The sequence below is a fragment of the Schistocerca gregaria genome, chromosome 5 (assembly GCF_023897955.1).
Source record: "Schistocerca gregaria isolate iqSchGreg1 chromosome 5, iqSchGreg1.2, whole genome shotgun sequence".
Lineage (NCBI taxonomy): Eukaryota > Metazoa > Arthropoda > Insecta > Orthoptera > Acrididae > Schistocerca > Schistocerca gregaria.
The window spans coordinates 655,525,609-655,550,592 of NC_064924.1; the positions used below are offsets into that span (position 1 = coordinate 655,525,609).

The following is a 24,984-nucleotide window of genomic DNA, read 5'->3' on the forward strand; positions in this document are numbered from 1 at the left end:
TATATTTTTCATTTGCAAACACTGTGGATGGGTTACTTAAATTCGAAACCTCATAATAACGATTTAGTATCCCCGCTAGCAGACTTTGAGATAGATGCAGAGGAGCTGGCATGGTTATCGCAACGGAATAATATAGAACATTGTCACGGAAGGCACAGGTGAATCATGGTATGGACAGAGCCATGGAACCAGATGTTTACCTGCCTGTGGCAATAGACTTGGCCTGGTAGTTCTAATACTGATTTCAGTGCCCAAGGACCAAGCTTTCTCCACATGCAGCACTCTGTTTCAGTGAGCTCAGTTGTCAGTCGCTCGTGCTGGTCCCATGTTGTATTTTCCTCTGTGCTCATTCTCTATGCAGTGTCCAGCAACTGCTCGTTTGCAGATCGACTCACACATCGAGATTCATCTCCTCTCCTGGGGTTCAGTCAGCCACCCTTTGGGTAGTATAGCTACATTCATGCTGACAATGTAGGAAAAAGACAGATTGCTACTTATCATAAGGAAGACATGTTAAGTTGCAGACAGGCACAATTAAGACACTTACATAAAGCTTTAAGCTACAGCCTTCACCAGTAAAAGAGAGACACACGCCATTCATACGCAAGCAAGCCCACCCCCATGCACACATGACCACCAACTCTAGCATCTCGGGGTGAAATGCCATTCTGGACCAAGGTGCTGGAGTTCGCGTTCATGTGTGCATAAGGTGTGCCTGCTTGTGTGTATGAATGGTTGTCTTTTTGTACATTGTTGATATCTCTACCGGAGTTTCCATTGTTACAGTCATCCTGACAGTGGTGATTCCCCATTGCGCTCCCCCCCCCCCCCCCTCTCTCTCTCTCTCTCTCTCTCTCTCTCTCTCTCTCTCTCTCTCTCTCTCTCTCTCTCTCTCTCTCTTTAACTTGGGGTCACCATAGACCTGGAATTTTTGGAATACTGGAACAACAGGTACAGCAAGTGCAGATGCAGGAACTGCACAAACAGAATGCTTGAATTGTTCTGTATTCAAGCCACAGTGATAGCGAGCCCCCATGCCAGCAGAGAATCTTCTCTCCTGACGTTCACCAGTTTCGGTGAGTCTATGAAAAGGTGGAGAATATTCTGCACCTTCTTGCTGCACTGCTAGGTAATGTGTGTTGGCCACTCCAGTTGATAAGGCTGCCTTATCCAGCAACACGGTATTATATAAAATCATGCAGAATTTCAAACCCTATGCAGCCCCTGAAAAGTTCAACTTCAGAGATCATTTTCATTTGCTCACACAGACTTTTGATCATCAAACGCATGTGATGATGGCATGGTCACAGTTTTCACTCACACAAGTGTTGGTTTAAGTGTGTCTAATGCACTACCTCGTATGTGGACCTCACTAGTTAGGGACATGATCTTCTGGTTAACACTTAACCTGGAGTTCCAAACTAGGGCATTGGCCTTGTCTGTCCCTTTTGTAACCAAAGTCACCAAGATTGATGACCCACATGGACTTATGGCAGCACCAAGGGACATTCATTCCGACAATGGGCAGGTGAAAAACTTGAAAGAGTGTGGTAAACAGTACCCCATTGGGGTGAACCAAGTGGTCTTGTCTTCTTCTGAGCTGCAGTGTGTTGACGGCATGTGGACGATTTGTGTGCAGTGATGTCGTTGCTTTGCCCATCTTCGCCTGCATTGGCCTAAGTGGGTACATGTCAATTGAAATATCATGGTTTGCATGCCTCAGTGATGCAGATAGCCTTACCGTAGCTGCAGCCACAATGTTGGGGTATTTGTTGAGAGGCCAGACAAACACGTGGTCTCTGAAGAGGGGCAGCTACCTTTTCAGTAGTGGCAGGGGCAACAGTTTGGCTGATTGACTGACCTGTCCTTGGAACATCGCCCATCATGGCCTTGCTGTGCTTGTACTGTGAATGGCTGAAAGTGAGGGGAAACTACAGCTGTTACTTTTCCCAAGGACATGCAGCTCTACTTTATGGATAAAAGATGATGGCATCCTCTTGGGTAAAATATTATGGAGATAGAATAGCACTTCATTTGGGTCTCCCATCGGGGGATGAGAGGATGTTGACATCAGGAAAAACAAAACTAGTATTCTACATAACAGATTGTGGAACGTTTAGATCCCTTAATGAGGTATGTAGGTTAGAAAATTTGAAAGGGGGAATGGGTAGGTTGAAGCTAGATATAGTACGGATTAATGAAATTGGGTGGCAAGACAAACAAGTCTTCTTGTCTGGAGAGTACAGGGTTATAAATATAAAATCAAACAGGGGTAATGCAGGAGTAGGTCTAATAATGAGTAAGAAGATAGGAATGCAGGTAAGCTACTGTAAGCAGTGTAGGGAACACATTATTGTAGCCAAGATAGGCACAAAGCCAGCACCAACCACAGTAGCACAAGTTTATATGCTAGCTAGCTCTGTAGAGAGATTGAAAGAATGTATGATGAGATAAAAGAAATTGTTCAGATAGTTACAGGAGAGGAAACCTTAAATTGTGATTGGTCACTGGAATTTGGTAATTGGAAGAGGAGAAAAAATAGTAAGGGAATAGTGACTGAGGGAAAGGAATGAATGAGGAAGCTGATTGGTAGAACTTTGCACAGAGCATAATTTAATCATAGCAAACATTTGATTTAAGAACCGTGAAAGAAGACTGTATATGTGGAAGATACCTGGAGGCTCTGGAAGGTGTTGATTACATGATGGTAAGACAGAAATTTTGGAACCAGAATTCAAACTGTAAGATATTTCCAGGGGCAGATGTGGACTTTGTTTAGATGTGGTGGGAAAAATGTAAGACAGAATGGATCTCATTTCAGGTCATGATTTTTTAGGAAGCCATAAAATTGTTGAAGTAGCTGATAAATACATTCAGAATGAGGCAAATATTGAGTGCCAAGGCTTGTACTCTACACTGTTTGTTGGAAGAATCAACAGTACAAGAATTGATTGTGATAGCTTGGGAAATCAGCTTTTGAACTAGGCTGGTGGAGTAACTACGTCCAGTGAATGCTGGGGTGAGAATGGTGGTGTATTGCTGTAAAGAGTGTACATCTGAACAAATGTGTTTGCCTTGAATGTCCAGGTGGTGTGGGAGAGAATGTTTGGTGTGGAAAGGATGCCATCTGTCAAAATGTAAGTACTGTTTCTTGTTAATAGTTTTAATGTGAATGGAAGTGTGTGGCTGATCATCTGTGAGGAAGAGATTAACATTAAGAAAGTGTCTTGCGATTTATAATAGGATGAAGATAAATGTAATTGGGAAGATGGATTTAGAGGTCCCAAGAATTTCAACAGATCAGAGTTATTATGGGACCATATGGTATATCTGTCATCAACGCATCTAAACCAGACCAGGGGCTGAAAGCTTATGGATCCCAGGAAAACCCTTTCCAAGTGAATAGGTTGGCATAGAAAGAAGGCAGTATGGTTTCCATGGCTATGCCTGTGATTTGTTTGTATGCCTGCCCCTCAAAGGCAAAGTACTTGTTGGTAAGTGTAAGTTGATTGAGATGAGCAAAGAAAGGATGTCGTAGGTATGGATTCAGGTGGGCACTGATTGAGGAACTGTACAGCAACAGAACTACCATGTACATGATGGATGTTAATATAGAGGGAGGTGGCATCAATGGTGACAAGCAAGATGTGCGATGGGAGTGGGGTGGGTTTGGATTTCAGACAATGTAGGAAATGGTTGGTGTCTTTAATATAGGATGGACATCTTTGTACTATAGGTTTCAAGCATTGATCAACTAAGGCAGATATCTGTTCAGTGGGTGCTTTGAAGCCAGCAATTATGAGATGGCCAAGGTGATTGGGTTTGTTGGTCTTAGGAAGAAAGTAAAAGGTGGAGGTGTTGTGGTTTGGAAGGAGTAAAAAGTTTTATGAATTAAGGTGTTAACCCTTGTGAGGTGCCCAAGGTGGTAAGGAGGAACTGCATGTCAGTTTGTGTCACAGGAATGGTATCTTGATGGCAGATGCTGTACCTGCAGGTGTCGAACAGCTGACCTGGACCCTCGCTTACATACTCCATTCATCAAATACCACAGTGGTAGATTCTTTGTCTGCTGGGAGGATAATGAAGGAGTCATCTGCTTTTAGGGAATGAAGAGCCTGGAGTTCTGCAGAGGTCAGGTTAGGGTCATGTTATAGGGGCCTGGGAAAGGGTTCTTAAGCAACACGGAATGTTAAGGAATTCTTGGAACAGTGGTAAGTGGCAACTTTGTGGTGGTAGCAGTGGATCAAGTTGGGATTGAGGTTAGAACTCAGGACAGGGTTCAGTGTCAGGTTTGCTGTTGGAATGGTTTTGGAATTGTGTTGCAAAGTCATATTTCCAGTTGAAATTACATGTGATGGAAAGTAAATCCTTCCTAAGCAGCACGAGTAGATGCAGGTTTAGGGCTGAGAAAGTGAGATCCTTGTATAGCACAGATAATTCAGGATATAATACCTTAGATGAGAGGTTGAGAACCCAATACAGGTGTGCTTCTGTTCTTGTGATCATGGCTCTGGGAGGCAGTGGTGAAGGCTGTGGGTTATAAGAAGGTTAGCCAAACTCATTTTGAGAGAGAGTAGTAGTGGTTGATGGTGTGGCTCCATAGGGAGCTGGTGAGGGATGGGAAAGGGGGTACTGCTGTTGACGTAGTTTAGGAGAAGGTAAGATAGTGTTTTGATGTGCAGTTTGGTGTCTTGGCAGATGATACCATTCATGGAAACATCAGGGGCAGATAACTCCAGGATATTGTGATAGGAGAAAAGGCTGGTGGAATGGCAATCAGCATAGATTAGCTGGGTATTTGTAAGAGATTTGCTGTATTTTAAACTGTGTAAGAGGCTGTTATAGAGTAGGATTACATCCCGAAACATGGACTTTCAATGTTAGACCTTTGAGGGTAACTCCCAGGGACAGGTGGGTTCCATGAAATAGACATTGAGACCTTAATTTTGATAAAGCTAAAGAATGTTTTTGAACGGACTGAATATACTACGTAATGGGATTTATCATGTCAGAAGAGGAGGGTTAGTAGTACTAGAGATGGTAGGTGTTGCAATAAAGAAGCATAGGGGTGGGGAAAATGAGAGAAGAAAGGAAGACAAGCAAGGAAAAAAAAGGAAGGAACATAATGGGAAAAATGTAGAAAAATTCATACGAAAATCATAAGAAATGGCAAGGGTAAACAAGAGGTAATGAGTGAATGAGAATTTTTTGCCAGAAAAGTGGACTATATGATTGAAAATATTACAACAGTAAATTGCAATTGCAGAAGATGTGCAAAAAGACAAAAGTTAACATGGCAAACAGTAAGAGGAAGTCATTGTAGAAAGCAGAATCTACTGCGTTTGGAAAATAAAGTAATGTGGGAGACAACAATGTAGGTGGTTCAGATACTTTGATGAAGCCTTTGTCTTACGGAATCATAATGAGGATGACTTGTTAAAATTCTTGGAATCTCGTAATACATTCTCCCAATTAAATTTCACATGATTCTTTTTTTAATCACATGTCACTTTCCTTGATTTTGACTTCATCCTCACCAAGAGTCAGCTACACACTTCTGTTCACATTAAACCTACTGACAAACAATAATACTTAGATTTTGATGGTTGCCAACCTTTCCATGTCAAATGTTCACTGCCATACAGCACTGGCACTCAAGGCAAATAGGTTTGTTCAGATGCAGACTCTTTCAAGCAATATACCATTCTCACCTCAGCATTTACAGGAGATTATTACCCCATCAGCCTTTTTCAAATTTTCTAGGCCATCAAACAAATCCTGATACTGCTTATCCCTCGCGCGCCGCCTTCACCACTGTGGCCATATGCTGCCTCTATCCTCCCTACCCCCGATGGACCCGTGTCGCCTTGCCCCCCCCTGTGGGCCCAATCAACCTCCCCCCCCCCCCCCCCCCCCAGCTAGTGGACACACTCCGTCCTCAGTCTCAAACCATTGCCCTGCGGAGACTTGCCCATCTGTTGCGTGGCCCCGCTATCAATGTCCCTGCTGTCATGTGGCCCCTGAAAACCCCTCTGTAGTGTGGCCCCCACCTCCCCCCATCCCTGTTGCTGAGTGGCCCCCACCCCATTCCCTGCTGCCAAGTGTCTGCCCTCGTACAGAGACCCCGTCGCTGCCACGTGTCCCTCCCCATGCCACCAAGTGTCCCTCCCAATGACGAAGCGTGCCCCTCCCCCTGCCACTGCATGGCTGGCCCCCACCGTCGCATGCCCCCACCTTCTTGCCCGCATTTCCTCGCACCCCCCTTCAAGCTTGTGCCCCCAACCTCAACACCCACCCCTCCTCAGTTTTCATGCTGCCCCCCCCCCCCCCTTCCCCCACAAGGCAGCATGTCTCTCCCCGTCTCTCTTGTCTGCTGGAGTTCCCCCCTTCTGCCCCTCACATCTGCTGGGGACCACCCTCCTGTCCCTTGCGTGTGCCTGAGCCCTCTTCCGCCCCCACCCCCCCAACCACATGTCTCCCTGGGCCCCCCCTGCGGCCCCCGCGCCTTCCACATTCCACACGGTCACTGCATATGTACCATCCACATTGCTCCCCTTGGTCTCCCTGTCACCGTCCCCGCACCCATCTTCTTCCCTTCGCCTCAAACAGCCGCCCCCCCTCCAAGTCCCCCTGTACCTTCATCCCTCTTAATTTACAATCCACATGTATCAAATGTCATATTATTGCATTATGAAGTGGAAATATTTTCTGGAATGTGACCCTCCAATTAGTGTTAAAAGCAGGAGATGATTAATAATATTCTTCTCGGGTATGCAGCCGAATCAAAACGTCTTCATGACACAATATTTCCGCGGTCCAACTGGCTGCCATTTCGAGAGAGATTAGGCAAGAGGTCTCACATACATTGCGGCGGGCGACACCTCCATGGAGTAACATCTCCTCTCTCGAAAGGGCAGCCGTCCCGTCCATTAGAGAAGACGAAGATCTGATAGTTCTACCAGCGGACAAAGGCAACGCAATTGTTCTTCTGTTACGTGATGACTATCTGGGAAAGATGGATCTCTTACTTGAAGACTCAGCATATAGAACATTGCAGGACGACCCAACTGAACGGATAAAACGGAAGACGCTTTCACTGTTGAAGAAGAGTTCTTTACCTGACGACGTTCTCAAAAAACTTCGTCCTGGTGCTCCCGTGCCACCGAGATTATACGGTCTACCCAAGACTCATAAGAAAGGGGTCCCGCTCCGTCCGATCGTGAGTAATTTGGGTGCTCCTAACCTACAATCTAGCCAAGTATTTAGCATCTGTTCTTGGCCCTCACGTCGGTAAATGCAAACATCGCATTTCCAATTCTATGGTGTTTATACAGAGATTGAAGTCCTTGTTTCTTAGTCCCTGGGATTTGCTTGTGAGCTTTGATGTCGTGTCGCTTTTTACTCAGGTTCCTCTGGAAGAATCCTTGCAATTAATTGGTGAGAAACTGGATGAGGAAACGACCAGGCTTTGTCGCCACATGTTAACGTCGACATACTTTTTACTCAATGACAAATATTTTGAACCGACTGACGGAGTGGCTATGGGGAGCCCTTTGTCCCCAATAGTCGCCAATCTTTTTATGGAAGATTTTGAGGACATGGCGCTGAAGACGGTGTCCTTAAAACCAACCTGGTTTTGGAGGTACGTTGATGATACGTTTATGGTGTGGCCTCATGGGAGAGAAGCTCTGGACCGCCTCCTAGATCATTTCAATTCCCTGCATCCTAGCATCAAATTTACCATGGAGGTGGAAAATGATGGAAAGCTTCCGTTTCTGGATGTTCTGGTGTACAGAAAGGATGATGGGACAATGGGACACAGTGTTTATTGAAAGCCTACGCACACGGACCGTTACATGCTTCTAGCTGTCATCCATTGTTCCAGCGTACGGGGTCCTGCGGACATTGGCGAGAAGAGCTTATGCCATTTCAGATAGAGAAAGTTTGACACAAGAATTGGACACATCTTAAGATTGTGTACAAGCAGAATGGCTATACAGATAAACAGATCCGTCGTGCTTTCCCATTTGGACCTTCGCCTGAACCACAGAAGATACCTGCAAATCGGTAGCTTTTCTGCCTTTTGCTGGGAGCATTTCCTCGAAGATAGGAAGTATTCTGAAAAGATATCACATCAAAAGTATTTTTCGTCCGCCAGCGAAGATTAGAGCGCTCCTTGGCTCTGTTAAGGATGACTTGGGTTTGAGGAAGCCCGGTGTTTACAAGATCCCTTGCCACTGTGGAAAGGCTTATATTGGTCAGACAATCCAGACCATTCAGGAGCGATGTGTTGAGCATCAGCGGTACACAAGGCTGCTTCAACCTGAGAAGTCTGCAGTGACAGAACACTGTCTCACCGAGGGACACAGAATACTATATAACGAGACACAAATGGTTGCCCCTGCATCTCGCTATTGGGACTGTATTTTAAAAGAATCCACAGAGATTCGATTATCTGACAATCTTATTAATAGAGACAAGGGTTTTCTTTTAAATAAGACTTGGGACCCAGTGTTATCTGACATTAAAAAACAATGGTCTGTGGTTGTATCGTCGGAATAAAAAATTTTTATTTATTTTTATTTTTTAATTTTTGACAGCGATATCTCGATTTCTCCTGTTTCCATCACTGGCGGCGGGGTATGTTTACTGCGCTAGAGGGCAGTTATGGCACCTTCTCGTGCACGCATTGTGGGTCTTCTGTGGCCTATATAGGGGCTGCCGCTTGCGCTGGGAAGTCAGTTCCAGCGAGATCATGCACCAGCACTCTCACCTGAAGATGGCGGCCAGTTGGACCGCGGAAATATTGTAACATGAAGACGTTTTAATCTGGCTGCATACCCAAGAAGAATATTATCAATTATTACGCCGGGAAAGCCTTCGTAGTCACAGGAGATGATTAATTTGCTGAGTTCTTTTCAGTACAGTCACAGTAATTGAGAATGAAAACTGTACTTGTATTAAGCATAAAGTTTGCTGTTTGTGTTACACATACAGAGAAGTGCTATCTGTTAAATGTTTGTGTTACCTAATCTTCAATTTCTGTTGTATGTTTATGAACATGGGTAATTTTACAACATGTAATAGTTACAATGTTAAGTTAGTTTTTTTTATTTTTATTTTTTTTAATTTGCCGTGTCATATGTTCATTTCTCTACTTCTCTTCTTGTTCCACAGAAACTACAGGAACAGACTGCTCCACAACAACAGTTAATTACCAATGGAAAATCACCAGAACGGTCAGAAAGTCCGAACAGTACCAGTACTGCAACATCTGTTGGGACAGTTACACCACCATCAGGTATGTTGTATCACACTGTTCAAAAGAAGGCATTGGCTGTGTAATTCCATTTTACTTTGGATTTTTGTAATTTGGGCCTGAAAAGATTTTCTCATGTAGTTTCATTTTCATTTACTGGCACACATTTCTGGATAAAGTTCTATAATTTTAGATGGCTATGTTTTAATAGCAAAAATATTATCAAACACCCAGAAACAGAGCTTACTGCACCTGAACTGTAGCAACACGTAAGTACCATTTCTGAGTTTTATGATTTATGCAATTGCAAGGAAATTCATGATGCCCTCTAAAAAATGTTTTTTGAGCTATACTCTGCTTATTGTGGCACAGTAGAGGTACAAAATTCCGTGTTTAGCTGTCCTGTATATTTTCTTATACCCAGTATAGCTCTAAATGTAGCCACTAAAGTACTGCTCAAGGAATCTGTAAAGTCCCAGGTCCTCATTATTGTTCCCCTGTTTCGCTGGTGACACAGTGGTTAATTAATAAACTGCCTCACATTGGAGCTGTGAGGTTCAGAAACCTGTCTGCTCATCTGAGGGTGATTATCATCATAAATTACTTCTGGCATTGTCTAAAGGCCATAAATGCTTAACTGTCCTTTCCTTGTCCAACTGACTTAAATATCAGTGTGTTATTACATTCTGGCCCTTCCACTTTAGCAGGTAAATAGTTGATGTTGTTACATGCTTAAAAAAGCATTTTATTTTATTCTTTTGATATGCCAGTTTCATGGGTCAAAAATTTTCATCGTTGTTCAATTCAGAACAACCTAAGCTACAGGGACAGCAGTGCAGTTACGTAAAATAATCACTGCTATAAAATTGTTGTCCTGAAACCTGTATGCTGCTGCTGTCTGAATAATTCAGTGCCCCAGATACCAGGATGTAGAAAGGAATACCAATAGACTAGATTCATTACCATTTGGTATCACCTGTATTCTGGCTGGATGAGTGGAGGGCATGCAAGAAACGAGAAAACATTTTCAGTGTTTCAGAAACACAGTGAGTTTCCTTGCCAGTGTTATGCTTTGAGATATTTTTGTTTATATAATAATCATACTTTTCTCTTATAAAAAGTCCATATATTGTGTCACTCCTTCACACACCAAAAAGATTTAAGCTTTGTTTAATGGAAGATACACTTTCTGATCAAAAATATCTAGAGTTTTAGACAGTTTCAATGAAGTGCCTGAATGTCTGTGGAGGAATGACAACCCATTCTTCCCCAAGAGCTCAGAAAATCAAGAGCTGAGAAAGTAGTGAAGTTGGACCTGCGATCTGGAGCAAGACCAACAATCTAACTCATCGCAAAAGTGTTCCATTGGCTTCAGATCAGGGTGCTGGGTGGGACAGTCCATTTCATAGTGTTATTGTCCACAAACCATAGCCTCCCAGAGGGTGCTTTATGACAGAGTGCATTGTCATGCTAATACAATCAGGCGTAGTCTCCTAACTGTTCCTCTACTGTACACAGTTTACAGTGCTGTAAAACTTACTCATTTCCTTTGGCATTTAGCATTTTCTTAAATGTAGTAAGGGGACATCATCCTAACCACGTAACAGCTGTAGAATTACAAAGAAACAGCGTAACTAACCAGCACTTGCCTTGAGGAGATATAATTACAATGCTATTGATAGATGAATTGAAAGTGGAAGAAACTGGTGTTACCTTTCAGAATTATTAATTCTTTCTGTAGGAAGGAATGTGCTATAGGACGGGGAAAGTTAGAAAGGTGAGGCAGATCACTCGTACACAAGTATAACACGAATCTACGATTGATAGGAGACAGTGATCAGTGGGTTACTAAATATGATCTTTGTTTCTCCTCAGCCCCACAATAGGTGCCCCCCTCCCCTTCATCTGGGGGTATGAGTGACATTCCCCTTCTTTCTAACCTTCTCTAATGAGTTTCTTTTTCCTCCCTGAGGAAGGAACTGATAATTCCAAAGACAAGAAATAATTTTTTTTCACTTTTAATTGTGTATATTGGCAGTACTGGAATTTTACATCCAGAAAATTTAGCACTTGTTAGCCATTCCGTCATTTCTTTTCAGTCAGTGTCCCTTGTTGGAGCTAACTACAGAAAACACTAATTGGAGCTTCTTCCAAGTGTGCTCTCTCCGGTTGTTACATTGCTATTGTAGTAGGACATGAGGATGTGGTTGAAGCGGTCACAGTGAGTGGATGTACTCTGCGTTATAATATGCTTTGTATTAAACAGAGAATCAGCGGAGTTCACAGAAAATTAATATTTTCCAGATATCTCAAAATAGAGCTGTGACATGAGGCAGTCATTCGAAAGAATAGAGCACTCCTGCAAGCTGTTCGTACTTGTGTGGACAGCCTTAAGCCATTGTTAAGGAAACACCTAATGTGTGCAGCCATTTAAAACAATCCCACAAAGATTATTAAAATGATTGTGGGCCAGAAAGTAAGGAAATATTCAAATATGAAAAAGGAAAATATTTTTATGAACATTTTTGAAGGTAATTACGTAAAAATTCTAAGAGGAGCAATGGTGTGCGTTTAAAATTAGATTTTCCAAATACTCTTGTGGTCGATTGAATACACACCATCCAGAATTTTATGCTTCTCTCAACAATGATCTGCTTTGCTGAGATGGGATATATTTAGTTAATTGTATAATGTCTTTATGAAGATTTGAAAGAGTACAGTGGACTGAAAGTCTGTGTTGGTATGGTTTACAGCCTTACTATATGTTTGAGTGAAATATGATGAAATCAGTCTTGAGTTGGTAAGGCATATTAGTACAAAAGCTGAAGTTCATTTAATCCTTCTTCTGAAATATTTGTTGTTGTTGTATCATTATTAAGTAAATGTTTTGTTGGTCTACCAAGATTTTTAGTATTGAAGAGATAGTTCACAGTGCACTAACTAATAGAGAATGCATAATGAGGGCAGAACTCATCTTGATCTAGTATTCTGGAATTGAAAATGACGTAGTTTAATTTGAAAACAATGAATTTGATACCTGCATCTCGGTGGTTAATCAGGTTACGATAACACCATTTCTCCTTATGAGACCATATTGACATTACTCAAAAGGAACAAAAGATTAGCATTAATATATTTCGCATGTCAAAAAGTATGAGTACAGTAGCTGCCTCATCCTATACATGGTATTCAAGAATACAACAATATGTCAAGATGACAGAGGCCAAATATCTGAAATTCACTCTATCTTTCTCAGGAAAATGAAGGCCACACAGAGAAGAGTGTTAGTGTAGATTAATGGGGTGAAGGGGGACGCATGGGGACAAGATTGGAAGTGAGTGTGGGATAAGGCTAGTGCAGGTAGAAGTCATGAGGACCACAGGATCAAAGAATGTGTTGTAAGGAGAATAGCCATTCATTTCAGAAACAGTGGTTTTGTGGAGGATCCAGATGACACACACTATAAAGCAGCCATCGGAGTTGAGCATGATGTCATCAATGCTTATCTGAGTAGCATGATCTGTCTTTGTTTGTCAACTTTGCTCTTGGCCTTTGTCAACATTGCTCTTGGCCATGGTTAGGTGGTGGCTATTGATTTTAATTTTTTTGGGGGGGGGGGATGGAGGTGGAGTTGGAGGAGCAGCTGGTTAGTCGTCATGCCCACATAAAAGATTGTGTACGAACTGAGTTGGTGTACAGTGTCACTTTCATGGTTGGCTCTGCTTTTGGTAAAGTGGGATATGTTTGTGTGATGAGCCTGGAAAATGATGTGCTGGATGAACTTTTGTGCAGTGATTTGATATCTTTATTTCATCTCTTGTTTGTATTACTTCCTGTTTTTCCATGTATAATTTTTACACCCATCTAAAATTTACTTGTGAATGAGGGTAGTGCAATTTCTCATTTGTGGTAACACTACTAGAAATGGAGGAACAGATAGTTTGCCCGTGCATAAACTGTACGGAAAGAACTCACTGGGAGATCTGTGGTATGAGGTGACCATATGCAAGAAGCGACGTCTGCAGGAATTGTGCAACCTGTCCTTGTGCCTTGTAGGTATTGATTCAAGTATTTCCTGATACCTGCAGCATAATTACTTGCCATTATATATGCTGACAGTGTCAAAGGTCATGGTTATGACCATAAAATACGTTCTGTCCTCTGTGAGATCATTACACTACAGTGTGTGTACAGGTTGCAGTCAACATTACTGTAGACATTGGTAAGTACAACTGTTGCTTAGCTCTGTGCACTGATTTCTTCTCTGTAGGTACGTTTCGCATATTGTATTGTCATTTACACTTGGGCTGTCAGTTAATTCTGTATTTTTCTTGTTTTTTTATTTTTTTGTGGCATATGCTTCCTATTTTGTGAAATTGTTTAAACAATTTTTGAACTTGCTTTGCAATACCAGTGTGGTGCCCAAATTGTCATCTGCTACTGAACACTCATGATGTCATATCTAAGCATACTTCAGTTAGAATTTGTTGGAAATTCTGCCAGGTTCTTCAGTAACCAAAAATAAGTGCTTATTACGAAATGCCATGTGTAAGCAGATACCCTTATTGATATTTGAAAATCCATCTATTATAAGGTGATTGGATTGTGTATTTAAGTCCCTTGTTTGTGAAAATACAGCATTACAGAACTCTACAGTAATTTATAACCATCCTGTGTTCTGATTGTCACACATTTGAAAATAATGGATGAAGCTGTCCATGTTAGGACTTAACAGGAGGTCATCACATGCTATTCTCAGTGTGGTAGATTAACGGTGTACTTCCAGATGTTCATCCGAGCATGATCAGAGAAAGAATAGTATGGCTTAGAGTTATGTATAGATAGATCAAACTGAAATGAAGCTTGGTGATGGGAGAGGAGGAAGGTAGGCACAGAGATAGGGGTGGAGGAGGATGTTGTTGGACAGGGGCTAGTGAACTTGGATGCCAGGAGGACTGCAGGATTGTAGAAGTGAAGGATTTGTTGTAAGGACTGTTTCCATTTACACAGTGCAGAAAAGATGTTATTCGAGGGTGGAGGAGGTTTGATATTGTTGTGTTTGTGAAGTAGGCATTGAAGCAAAGTATACTGTGCTCTGGGGAAGTCTCCAGTTGGCCCCAGTTTAGCAGTGGGCATTTATTTGGATCTAGCCCGCACAGAAGGCTGTGCTGTAGGAATTGATACATGATGTTGCTTTTTACATTGGTGGCACTTCCTCTAATCAGGTAAGGCATGCTTGTGATGAGAATGGAATAAAAAGTGCTGGGAGGGTGTGTGGGACAGCCTTGCAAATGAATCTTCCGCAAAAATATCATGTTTGGGGCTAGGTATGGGATAAAGATGGACCAAAATATTTTGTAGATTTGGTTTGCAGGGGAAAAAATTAAAATATATAGAAAGTGAAAATGGTTTAGGAAACACACTGATGATGCAGAGATGCTTCTGAAATGAGATATGTCTGTTTTTCTTGTGTAAGAAGGCACTGGCAAAATGGTGTGAGGTTGCTGAAGGTGATGAGAGTCAGAGTAGTTATCTAAATAAGCATTGCAGGACCAAATATTATACATATCAGATAGTTTGCTGAGATTGATTTTATCAAAAAAATAATATTTTTGTGTTGCTTTGAAAGTGATTAATACATACACTGTACTAAAAAGCTCCTGGGAAGACAATGTCAATTTTGATCTGATAATGGCATATGCCACCTGTGGGATAGGAGATGTACTGATAACAGTTTCGGCATTGTTGACTGACGGCTAGCGTAGTGCGTAGCTTCCAGAGCACTAACTGTATCTAACCTTTAATAGGGAATGTTCACAGCCAGAAGCCTCAGTGTGGTGCAAACATGTGAAACAAGCAGGCAACCATGCCGCGGAGACACTCTAATGCTTCCTACAGCCAACTGAGCGAGTTTGAAATGGGTCAAAATGTGGCCTTTCAAGTGATGGGATGCCACTTTCAGAGGATTACAACATGAGTTGGTGTGTCAGTTGTGCAGTGATGCTGGTTTCAGTGGTCATGTGAACATACTCACACCGGTAGACAAGGTTCTGGATGTCCACGCAGCACAGACGCCAATACACTGGTTCCACCCCATGACTTATGGCCTGGGTATAACTTTTATTCATCTTTAGGGTTTCTGCAGGGAGCCTGGTTTGTACAGAATGTTGGTACACTTGTTCTTTTGCCAGTCTTGCAACAGGAAGGTGATGTGTCATTCCAGTAGGATAATTCTGCCCATGAGATGTAATATGCTCTGCAAAACATGCAGCAGCTTCCCTGACCAGCACAATCTCTGGACTTGTCACCAATCAAGTACTTGTGGGTCATGATGGGACAAGAAGTGACTCATGCGACTCACCAACTGACAACTCTTACAGAACTATTTGAAGAAGTCTAACAGGCATGACGTAATTTACCCCAGGATAGTATTCACCATCTGTACGATTCATTGGGTGCCAGAGTCGGCATCTGCTTTTGCTGCCCAAGGGGGCTGCACCACATAACTGATACAGGTGTTACGGCATGGGTCAAAATCTGGTACCTTAGAACCACTTGTGCTGTTGGTCTGTAAATGTAATCATATCTTGTACTTTATATGTAATGTTGCAACCATAAATCTTGATTGAATTGGAAACCTCTAAAAGGGTGTACTAATTTTTTTCTGGTTGTGTATTTGTGCTAATTTTTACAAAATGTTCTAAGAATATATAACTTTGTCGTTTTTTCTTATTGACAGTGGTTCCTTTTGTGTCGTAGGGCTGTGAAGCTGCTCATCAAAATTCCATCAAAATAAAGGTTACACATCTATGTAGACTTACGCATGTTTCTCTATATTCAAATGTTTCTGCAAGAAATACTTCCTAATTTATTTTATTTATTTATTTATTTTATTTTATTTTATTTTATTTTTATTTTTTTTCAAGATCCATACACGATGAAGCAAACTAGTCTCCTTTGTCATAGCTCGTAGTTTCTGCTGTCCATTGGTGCCTTGGCATTTTTTCCTGCAACTCCTAGTTATTTGTTTGTAACAGTAGCATGTATTTAATTCCATCAGTCATGTTCAAGAGTCGAAACTGTAAAACACAAAAAAAAGTTGTCATGTGTTCAGTACATTTTAGTAATGCACAGTAGATAACTTATAAACCTTACCTGTTAGTTTTTGTGTGTGCAAGATGTTCCACAATTCCTTTTACAGGCTACTAGTAGTTTTAGAAAGGACTCAATAGATAGAGTTTTGATAAGGAACTCAGGTTTGGCAATGTACCATTTGGATACAAAATGAGTTTGAATATTGGATCACTTTTAGATCTCCTCCTTTGCAGCACATACAAAAACTGAGAAGAAGGCACCATTATCAGATTCTTTTGTAATAATGTGACATCACATATGGTTTTTGTCTGACTACAACAATGGCTGCAAGAAACCGGTACAGTTAAACTAGCGTGGTTGACTGTGATACTCCAGACACGCTGCACTCTTAATCTTGCAGAAGGCATCCTTTATCTTGTAAAATAGAACATGATGACAAGTGCTCAAAATGTTGCCAATGCTGGAGTCAGAGCTCATTGTCTCAGTTGTGGTGCACCATGAAGTGGGAGATTTGAAACTGATCCAGTGTTCAAACTTACTTTACATCCAAGTGGTACATCCCAGATATGGGTGCCTTATCAAAACTATATCTAGTTCTTGGAAATTATTTAAAAAGGCTGTGTGGTTGCTTAAAAAAATCACTGGCTTTCTCTGAATTTGTTATTAAGTGTCTTATGCTTTTTGCTGATGAACTATTATAAACAGATGTTACGTTTCCAAATTTTACAGAAACACTAATTTCATATAAAAGTCAGTTCTAAATGAACAATATTCAAGAACAGAATGCTTTTTGATGTAGAAATACATACCATTTTAGAAATATTGTCATTACTGGCATAGAATAATAGGTAGCACCATTAACTGCGCACATTAACTCTAACTGTTGAAATACCAAACACGGAATGACCAGCACCACTGTGTGTGCTGGGAGAAAGGTACGGCCATTCTAGGTGGCGGAACTGTGTCGATGCATGTTTAAAGAGCACCACACACATTCATGGCCAATGTAAGTACTACGCCCAGACTCTCATAAAAAAAACGGCTACCTTCAATTTCATTTTCCACAGGCTAGCTATGATTCGGGTTGGGCAATGTGGAAAGAAGTAAGGAAATGTAAACAATTATTCATATAGGTTTGGGAAATGGTTTCAATGAAAAAGATATTAGGAATATAAGTGAGAAAAAAAATTCAGGAAAATAGAAAGAAACAAAATAATAAATAAGGAAAACATTAGTCATATTATTGTACAAAATCGTAAAAAAATTCAATATACGGTCCATTTCCAAACCAATAACTAACTAGGGCTGATCTTGTGACATCGTTTGGAAGCCCCAAAAAATAAGTTTTGTGATGCTGGGATGTACAGGAACAAATGTGGATCCTGAGAATGTTACTACATTGGCCAAACGGAAAGGGAATCCGAAACGTATTTCAGGGAGCATGGATACAGAAGTAATGATAGTGCCCTGGGATACCATTCAAGGGAATAGAAGCATCATTTAGTTTCTATTGGGAATTGTTTATCAATATTGCAAACTGAAAATAAGGATAATAATTTGGATGTACTTGAAGAAATTGACATCTACGTCAATAATTACTCTAACCCTACCCTTTTGATTAACGAGCAGACAATGAGCAACCATAACTCTTTTAATGCAGACTGTTCTTCCACCAAAATAAAAAATAATACGGTATCCCTTTCCTGCTTGTGCTATTATCTATGCCATTGATAACCTTTCATTTGTGAAAATATAACTTCCTCTAGTGAATTTTATCCGGCAACTGTTGCCGAGCAGTTTTAAGCACTTCAGCCTGGAACCACTCTGCTGCTACGATTGGGGGTTCAAATCCTGCCTCAGGTGTGGTTGTGTGGGATGTCCTTACGTTAGTTAGGTTTAATTAGTTCTAAGTTTAGGGGACTGATGACCTCAGATGTTAAGTTCCATAGTGCTTAGAGCCATTTAAACCATTTTTTAATGAATTTTACACCTATTTTGCACTAGGTCAGATGAGTGACGAGCCCTAAGTATTTTGTCTGTTGTAAAAATTAAATTGTAACCTTTCATTTGTGGAGTTTGAATTTTATCTAATGTTTTACGTGTTCTTGGTTGGATGAGCAAGAACTTCCACTTTGTGATAAAAATGAAAATGTATTTCTGTGCTAAATTACATAGCCGGTTTGCACTGTAACATGTTTCATATCTGGACGATTTTACTTCTGTATACAAACAAAAAGCCTTGTTAAGATTTTTACACACTACTTTTATGATAATGTGCCACTTGAATTTTTGTATGTAAGATAGATTTTTCGCCCATGGGTGAGCAAGCAATTTTAAAATGTTTTATGTATCGACACACACTTTAGGCAACTGTCTCTTAAAAATTTTATTGTAATACTTACATTGGCCACAAATCTCTGTGGCACTGTTTAAACTTGCATCAACTCACTTATACCACTTAGTGTCATTAAGCCTTCCTCCCAACTCACATGGTGGTGCTGGTCTTTGCTTGTTGGGTATTTCAACAGTTAGGGTCGAACTGTGCAATTAGTGGTGCTACCTGTTATACCATATATTAGTATATTAGGAAAGGTGGTATTTGAAATCTACATCAAAGTCTTTTTTACTTTTATGCATCTCTGTATCAAAAAGTGTTTTGTTCTTAAATACTGTTCTTTTACAACTGACTTTTATAAGAAATTAGCGTTTCTGTAAAATTTGTAACATAACGTTTAATAATTTTGTCTGTTCATAATAGGTCGTCAGATGATGGGCTAATCCTGGAAAGCATCGTGAGAATTAATAAACAAATTCAGAGAAAACCAGCAACTGCCTTTAAGCAATCACACAGCCTTTTTAAATTCTTTCCAATAATTAAATTGATAATAGTTGCAGGCCTGTACACAGACTTTGTCTGATATGGAAAACTATAGCTATGAAGCCCCCTCTACAACACTCAAAGCCTGTTATAGGAGTTGTGAAAAACCCTGTATTTGAATTTGAAAATGTCCACATCTTCCTGTTATTGTTAGCTGTACTGTAGTGCCTGTACTTGCATTTGGAGGACCTATATAGTTTTATGAAAATTGTACTTCTTCCTATCCTCTTCTTTGTCTTTGCTGAATCCAAGTAATTCACAAAGCTTAAGACGATGGTAAGATTGTACTTGGTATATAAGCTTCTGAAAATGAAAACTAAGAATGATTATTATTAATACTTGTGATAAAATCCTTTATCAGGAGAAATGGAAAAGATTGAAAACAGGAAAAACAGTTGCTAAAATGCTTCGTAAGGGAAAAAAATATTGCTGAAGTCTCATGAGGAAAACAGAGATGAGCCATAAGAAAATATTTACACATTAAAACTATTAAAAGCTCCAATAAAGTTACCACAATATTAGTAACGACGAGCTGCTGGTCTCCATTTGGTACAGATGAGAACTAAACCTGAGAGAAATAGCAAGATGTGAGGGGTGACTAAACTAAGAAGAGACCTGAAACAGAATGGAATAAAAACTGTGATGAATAAAATAGTTTGGAAGGTAGGAGATGAGGTACTGGCAGAATTAAAGCTGTGAGGACGGGGCGTGAGTTGTGCTTGGGTAGCTCAGTTGGTAGAGCACTTGCCCGCGAAAGGCAAAGGTCCCGAGTTCAAGTCTCGGTCCGGCACACAGTTTTAATCTGCCAGGAATAGGAATATTTTGCCATATGCTGTGCATCATACATACACCATTGTGGAGCAGTTAAAGTCTCTGGCATGTGATATTTTGGTCAACGGTCTAATTCTTGACTCGGGGGAATTTTTGTGATTTAACATTTCTTATTTGTGGAACATTCTGGGACTTATTAAATAAATATAGGAAATTATTTGAACGTTTTTTAATGTCTCAGTAGAAGCAGGATTACAGGTGTGTCTTGTTAGCAGCTACTTTAACTTTGAGAGCATCCCAGCAGTGTTTCAAGTGCAATAAGGAAGAGATAAAGAGCTGGAACAAATTTCAGGTGGAAATTAAGAAAATGTTGGGTTTCAGCTAGCAGCAGATCCACATAGCTGAGGAACAACTGAAGAACATAGCCAGTGCTTTTGAGGGACAACACAGTCACCTAGAAAGAGTGCTTTGGTACTGTCGCAATGAAGTGATAAGGTATCACACTTAATGTGACCATGGCTGAGGATGTCTGTCAGTGGCTTGTTTTGAAAGATGTCACCTCACAAGAGGATTTTATCAGGTGGTGTCAGCACATCGATGCAGTGTGTCACAAAAGAGTACACCAAAAGACATTTGACAGACTTCTGGATGTTGTGCCAGTCATTGAGCACTATCAGCAATGTCGGTCACTATTCCGGTGAATGCTGTTTTTAAGAAAAGAGTTATGTGATGCCTTATAATGTCAAACCAAATAGGTGACATAGCAGCATTGACTGTTGAACCCAACCAGAGGGAGGTAGCATCATTAATTTTGAAAGAGGTTCATTGATCATTGACACTGCTGCCTAAAAGAAAAGCTGACATCAAGGAAAGAAAAACTGGAAATCTCAGACAAGTGCCACAACAATCGGACAGTTTAAGAGTTTCTGCATGATAGTGACGCAAGTTGCTCCCTTACAAATTGTATAACCACACAGAAAAATGGACATTTGTAGAATGGAGGACAAAATGAGAGTATGTCTTCCTTGTTGATGACAAGAGATTTTGTATGCTGCTGCAAAGAAAGAAAAAAGAATTTTCAAAATCTGTTGCCCTACAAGAAGACAAACAGGGCATTTCTATGCCCACCTGGAAAAGGCAGTAAGGTGAAGCCCATCTTGTACCCTGGCCAAGATCTCTTTTAGATGTGCCTCGTTTAATCTCCATCACTATCAGAAGTTCCAGCCACTCATTCCACAACTTATTTACGTTGCAAGCAGTGATAGACTGTGGAAGATTGGAGCTCTAGAATTGACAAAGGTACTCTATCAAGTTTGTACAACATTGCTCTTGGCAATAGTGTACCATTGAACACACACTTCCAACTATCTTAAATGAGATGAATTCTAGTCCACAATCCAGAAACTTAGTTTAAATGTGAAGCTCCAGTGAAGTACTAATAGATACTCAAGCTCAGAAAACAAATCTATATATTAGTGGCAGTAATAATCATTACAAGTGGACAAGGAGAGCTCAGGCTCACCTATTGCCTTGATGTGCCAGAACTCGTCGTCATGGGCATCTATGTAGGGACAACTGAAGCAGTCAGGAACCTCACCTCAATGCCATCAATGGAGAATCATGCTATGTTACCATTACCGACCACCCTCCAGAAGAGTGTACTATTCAGCCACCAATAGATCCCATCTTGACTGAGGAATAACTTTGGTGAAGGTTGGCTACATTGAAGTTTGGAGTGGAGATGAGTCAGATCAGATAACCAAATGCAAAATATCATATAAGCACTGGAGGTCATTCGCCAACAAGCCAGTGCTCATATAAAGTTTCCTTTCGAATTGTTACCTAATAGCTGTATTGTGTCACACCTCAAGCATAAATGGATGAGTTAAAACAACTGAATTGAAATCGTCATAGAATGAAAACGATAAGTTTTCGGACATGGGTTCCTATTCAAAATATTATATACTCTCTCCTCTCCACAAGTCCTAGAACTTTTTAATGGAAATTTCCAAATACCCTGTATTACCTTTATATTGTTTCTAACTAACTCTGAAAGAATGCGTGTTTCGGCTAGAGCCTTCCATAATGTAAACTGATTTGTCTCCTTACTCAAAGTGCTCCTGTGCACATTTGGAAACATAATTCCCTTATTTCAAAGGTAAATAAATACCAAGAAAAACAAGGATGTCAAAAAATTAATTTATTTTCCAGCATTAACAGTATTCTCTCTCTTTTCGTTGTTCTCAATTATGGCAGTTGTTGAAGCTTAACATCCAGACTAGCTTTATGGTAAAATTACAGACTTTCTAGCAAACAGAATTCAACATGCTGTTTTTGACGGGGATGAAATTGTCACATGTGGAAGTAACTTCTGGCATATCTTAAGTGAGCACTGCATGGCTATTACTTTTTATGGTATATTTAATTGGTACCATCGGTAGTACCAGGAGTTCTCTGGGATTGTTGCAGATAATACTGTTGTATATTGAAAAATTATAATGGCAGAAAATTGTAGCAAATTAGAATGGATTGGTCCTTTGTGAAGGAACTGGCAGTTGAGTGTTGTCACTCAACATAAATAAATGTAACACTTTGTGCATAAATATGATGAAAGGCTAACTATTATTTGATTACGCTATTGGGCAACAATCAATGGAAACAGTAATAGTTGTAAAATATTGAGAGGTATTCATCTGAAATGTAATCATCATGTGAAGCTAGTGGTGGAGGAAAGGAGATGCCAGATGAAGACCCCCGAGGAAATGTAATTTATTTACAAAACTGGAAGTTTACAAATCTTTTGTTGGCCTGTATGTTAAATATTGCTCATCAGTCTGGGACCCTTGCCACATAGAATTAATAGTAGAATTAGAGAGGATCCAAAGGAAAGCATCATGGAATGCTCATCAAACTGTAGTGGCAGACGTTGCAAGAGAGGTTTACTGTTTAAACTCGGAGACCATATGTTTGAAGAGGTGTCAGACAATCTTACAACTGCCACTCTTACAAATGTTGCAAAATTATCATGCAGAGAAAGTTGAAGAAATTCAAACTCATACAAAGCCTTACCAACAGTAGTTCTTTCCATGCAGTATTTATGAATGGACTAAGAAAGAGGGGAAATGATTATGCATGAAATATTTAAGCATATGTAGTTACAAATATGAGCAATTAAAAAACCTTTGACCCATTGATATACATGTCCTCCCCCTCCTAATCCCCACCTCCATTACAGGGCACAGAAATGTTAATACTGGATAAAATATATCTTGTAAAATAAATAAATAAATAAATTCTGCAGAAGATTTTTTTTTGGGGGGGGGGGGGGGGGGGGAGTGTCTCCACTGACTTCAACCTATTTGAGGCTGTGAGTTTCCAAATTTTTTATTCCTTCAGGAAAGAATTGGTTCATATTTCTTCACAATACATACTTAGAACACTCTGCCCTACAAACCATTTTTAGCAAACAGGAGCAAAAATGGCATGGATGTTAATTCAGGGGGGAGGGAGATACAGCGGGTTTGAAACTGTTTCAAATCCAAGTTCAAGAACTGTGATAATTTGTAAACACATTGCCTTTGCAACAATAATTTTTCCCTGCAGTTTGCTTCTATTTGCTTCTGCTTCAACTCACTAAAAAAAAAACGTCCTGTAACATTGCTGTTTAACAACAGAACACTGAAATACCCCTTTCTGTAGCAATTTGAGAGGAATTTAAATAAGGATTGAATTTGTCATATTAGTCATAGATTTCATCACGGAAAAAAGAATGATGGACTGCTTCAACATATCTTACATTTTTGGATTTTGCAGACAACATTTTTCTGATGGAAACAACACAAAGTTTACAACTAATGCTCAAGCTAGATGGAAAGGCGAGTTCTGTTAGGCTAAAAATAAATGGTAATAAGACAAATACAATGTGCATAAAAAATGGAAATGTATCGATTCACAGTATAATTCAACAGAAGGTAGTACAAGATATTGACGTACTTCTATATATCAGTAGCCTTATCTGTAATAACATGGATGTAGATGCAGACATCGCAGCAGAACTAGGAATGCTATCTCCAATGAATGCGACTCATATGGCAATTGGAGTCTGTAAATATGTCCACAACCTTGATTATTTGTTGTCTGGAGTGATTAGTATTCACAGTTTCACCGGGTTTAGAAGCTCATGATAAACCGCACCTTTCTGATCCCACCAAACAAAGAACATTGTCTTCTTGCGAATTGGTCTGGTTTTGCAGTCTGTGGTGATCATTGTCCCGGACTAACCCATGATTTTTCCTGTTTAGGGTTCTTAAAATAAATCCATTTTTCATTGCCAGCAACAATTCGATGCAAATTTGATTTTTTTTCATGCCTTTGAAGAAAAATTTGACAAATGGTTTTTTGGTTTTCCATCTGTCTTTCATTCAATTCGTGTGGCACACATTTTTCACACTTTTGGATCTTTCCCATAGCTTTCAAATGGTCAGAAATTGTTTGTTGTGCAACATTTAGCATTGCTGCCATTTGCTTCTGACTCAAAAAATATCATCATCATCCAACATTGCTTGCAATTCGGCAGCTTCGAACTTTTTTGGTGTCTTCCACCTACTTCATTTCTTACATCAAAATCGTTATTTCTGATCTATTGAAACCATCTTTTGCATGTTGCTTGTGATAGACCATGATCACCATATATCTCGACAAGCATTTGATGCTACTCTGCAGCACTTTTTATTCCCAAATGAAAACAAAAAATTAATGCTTTCTGGTACAAAATTCAACATTGTTAACACAATGAAAACATATTATGTTTGTTCCATGACTTGATGTATGCTAAATATCTTTGACAGATGTCATGCCCAAAAAACAAAACAAAAAAAACTCGTTCACAACGAATGTTCCTTATCAACACATTCGTATCTTAGCGCTCATTTCATACCGGACACCTGGTATACAAGTGGGGTGCACTCAGCCCTTATAAGGA

General features: G+C 40.2%; 1 protein-coding gene across 3 annotated transcripts in view; it reads left to right on the forward strand.

The window, feature by feature from the left end:
* The window catches only part of LOC126272673 (PX domain-containing protein kinase-like protein), a 137,399-nt gene that overhangs the window by 95,935 nt on the left and 16,480 nt on the right, over positions 1–24,984 (forward strand). Inside the window, exons 9-10 of one of the 3 annotated variants that reach the window (XM_049975691.1) lie at positions 9,178–9,301; positions 15,999–16,057. In XM_049975691.1, coding sequence (XP_049831648.1) covers positions 9,178–9,301; positions 15,999–16,018 — 144 coding nt within the window. In that variant the 3' untranslated portion in view covers positions 16,019–16,057. The remainder of the gene's footprint in view (positions 1–9,177; positions 9,302–15,998; positions 16,058–24,984) is intronic. The other 2 variants (XM_049975692.1, XM_049975690.1) reach the window with 2 other exon arrangements.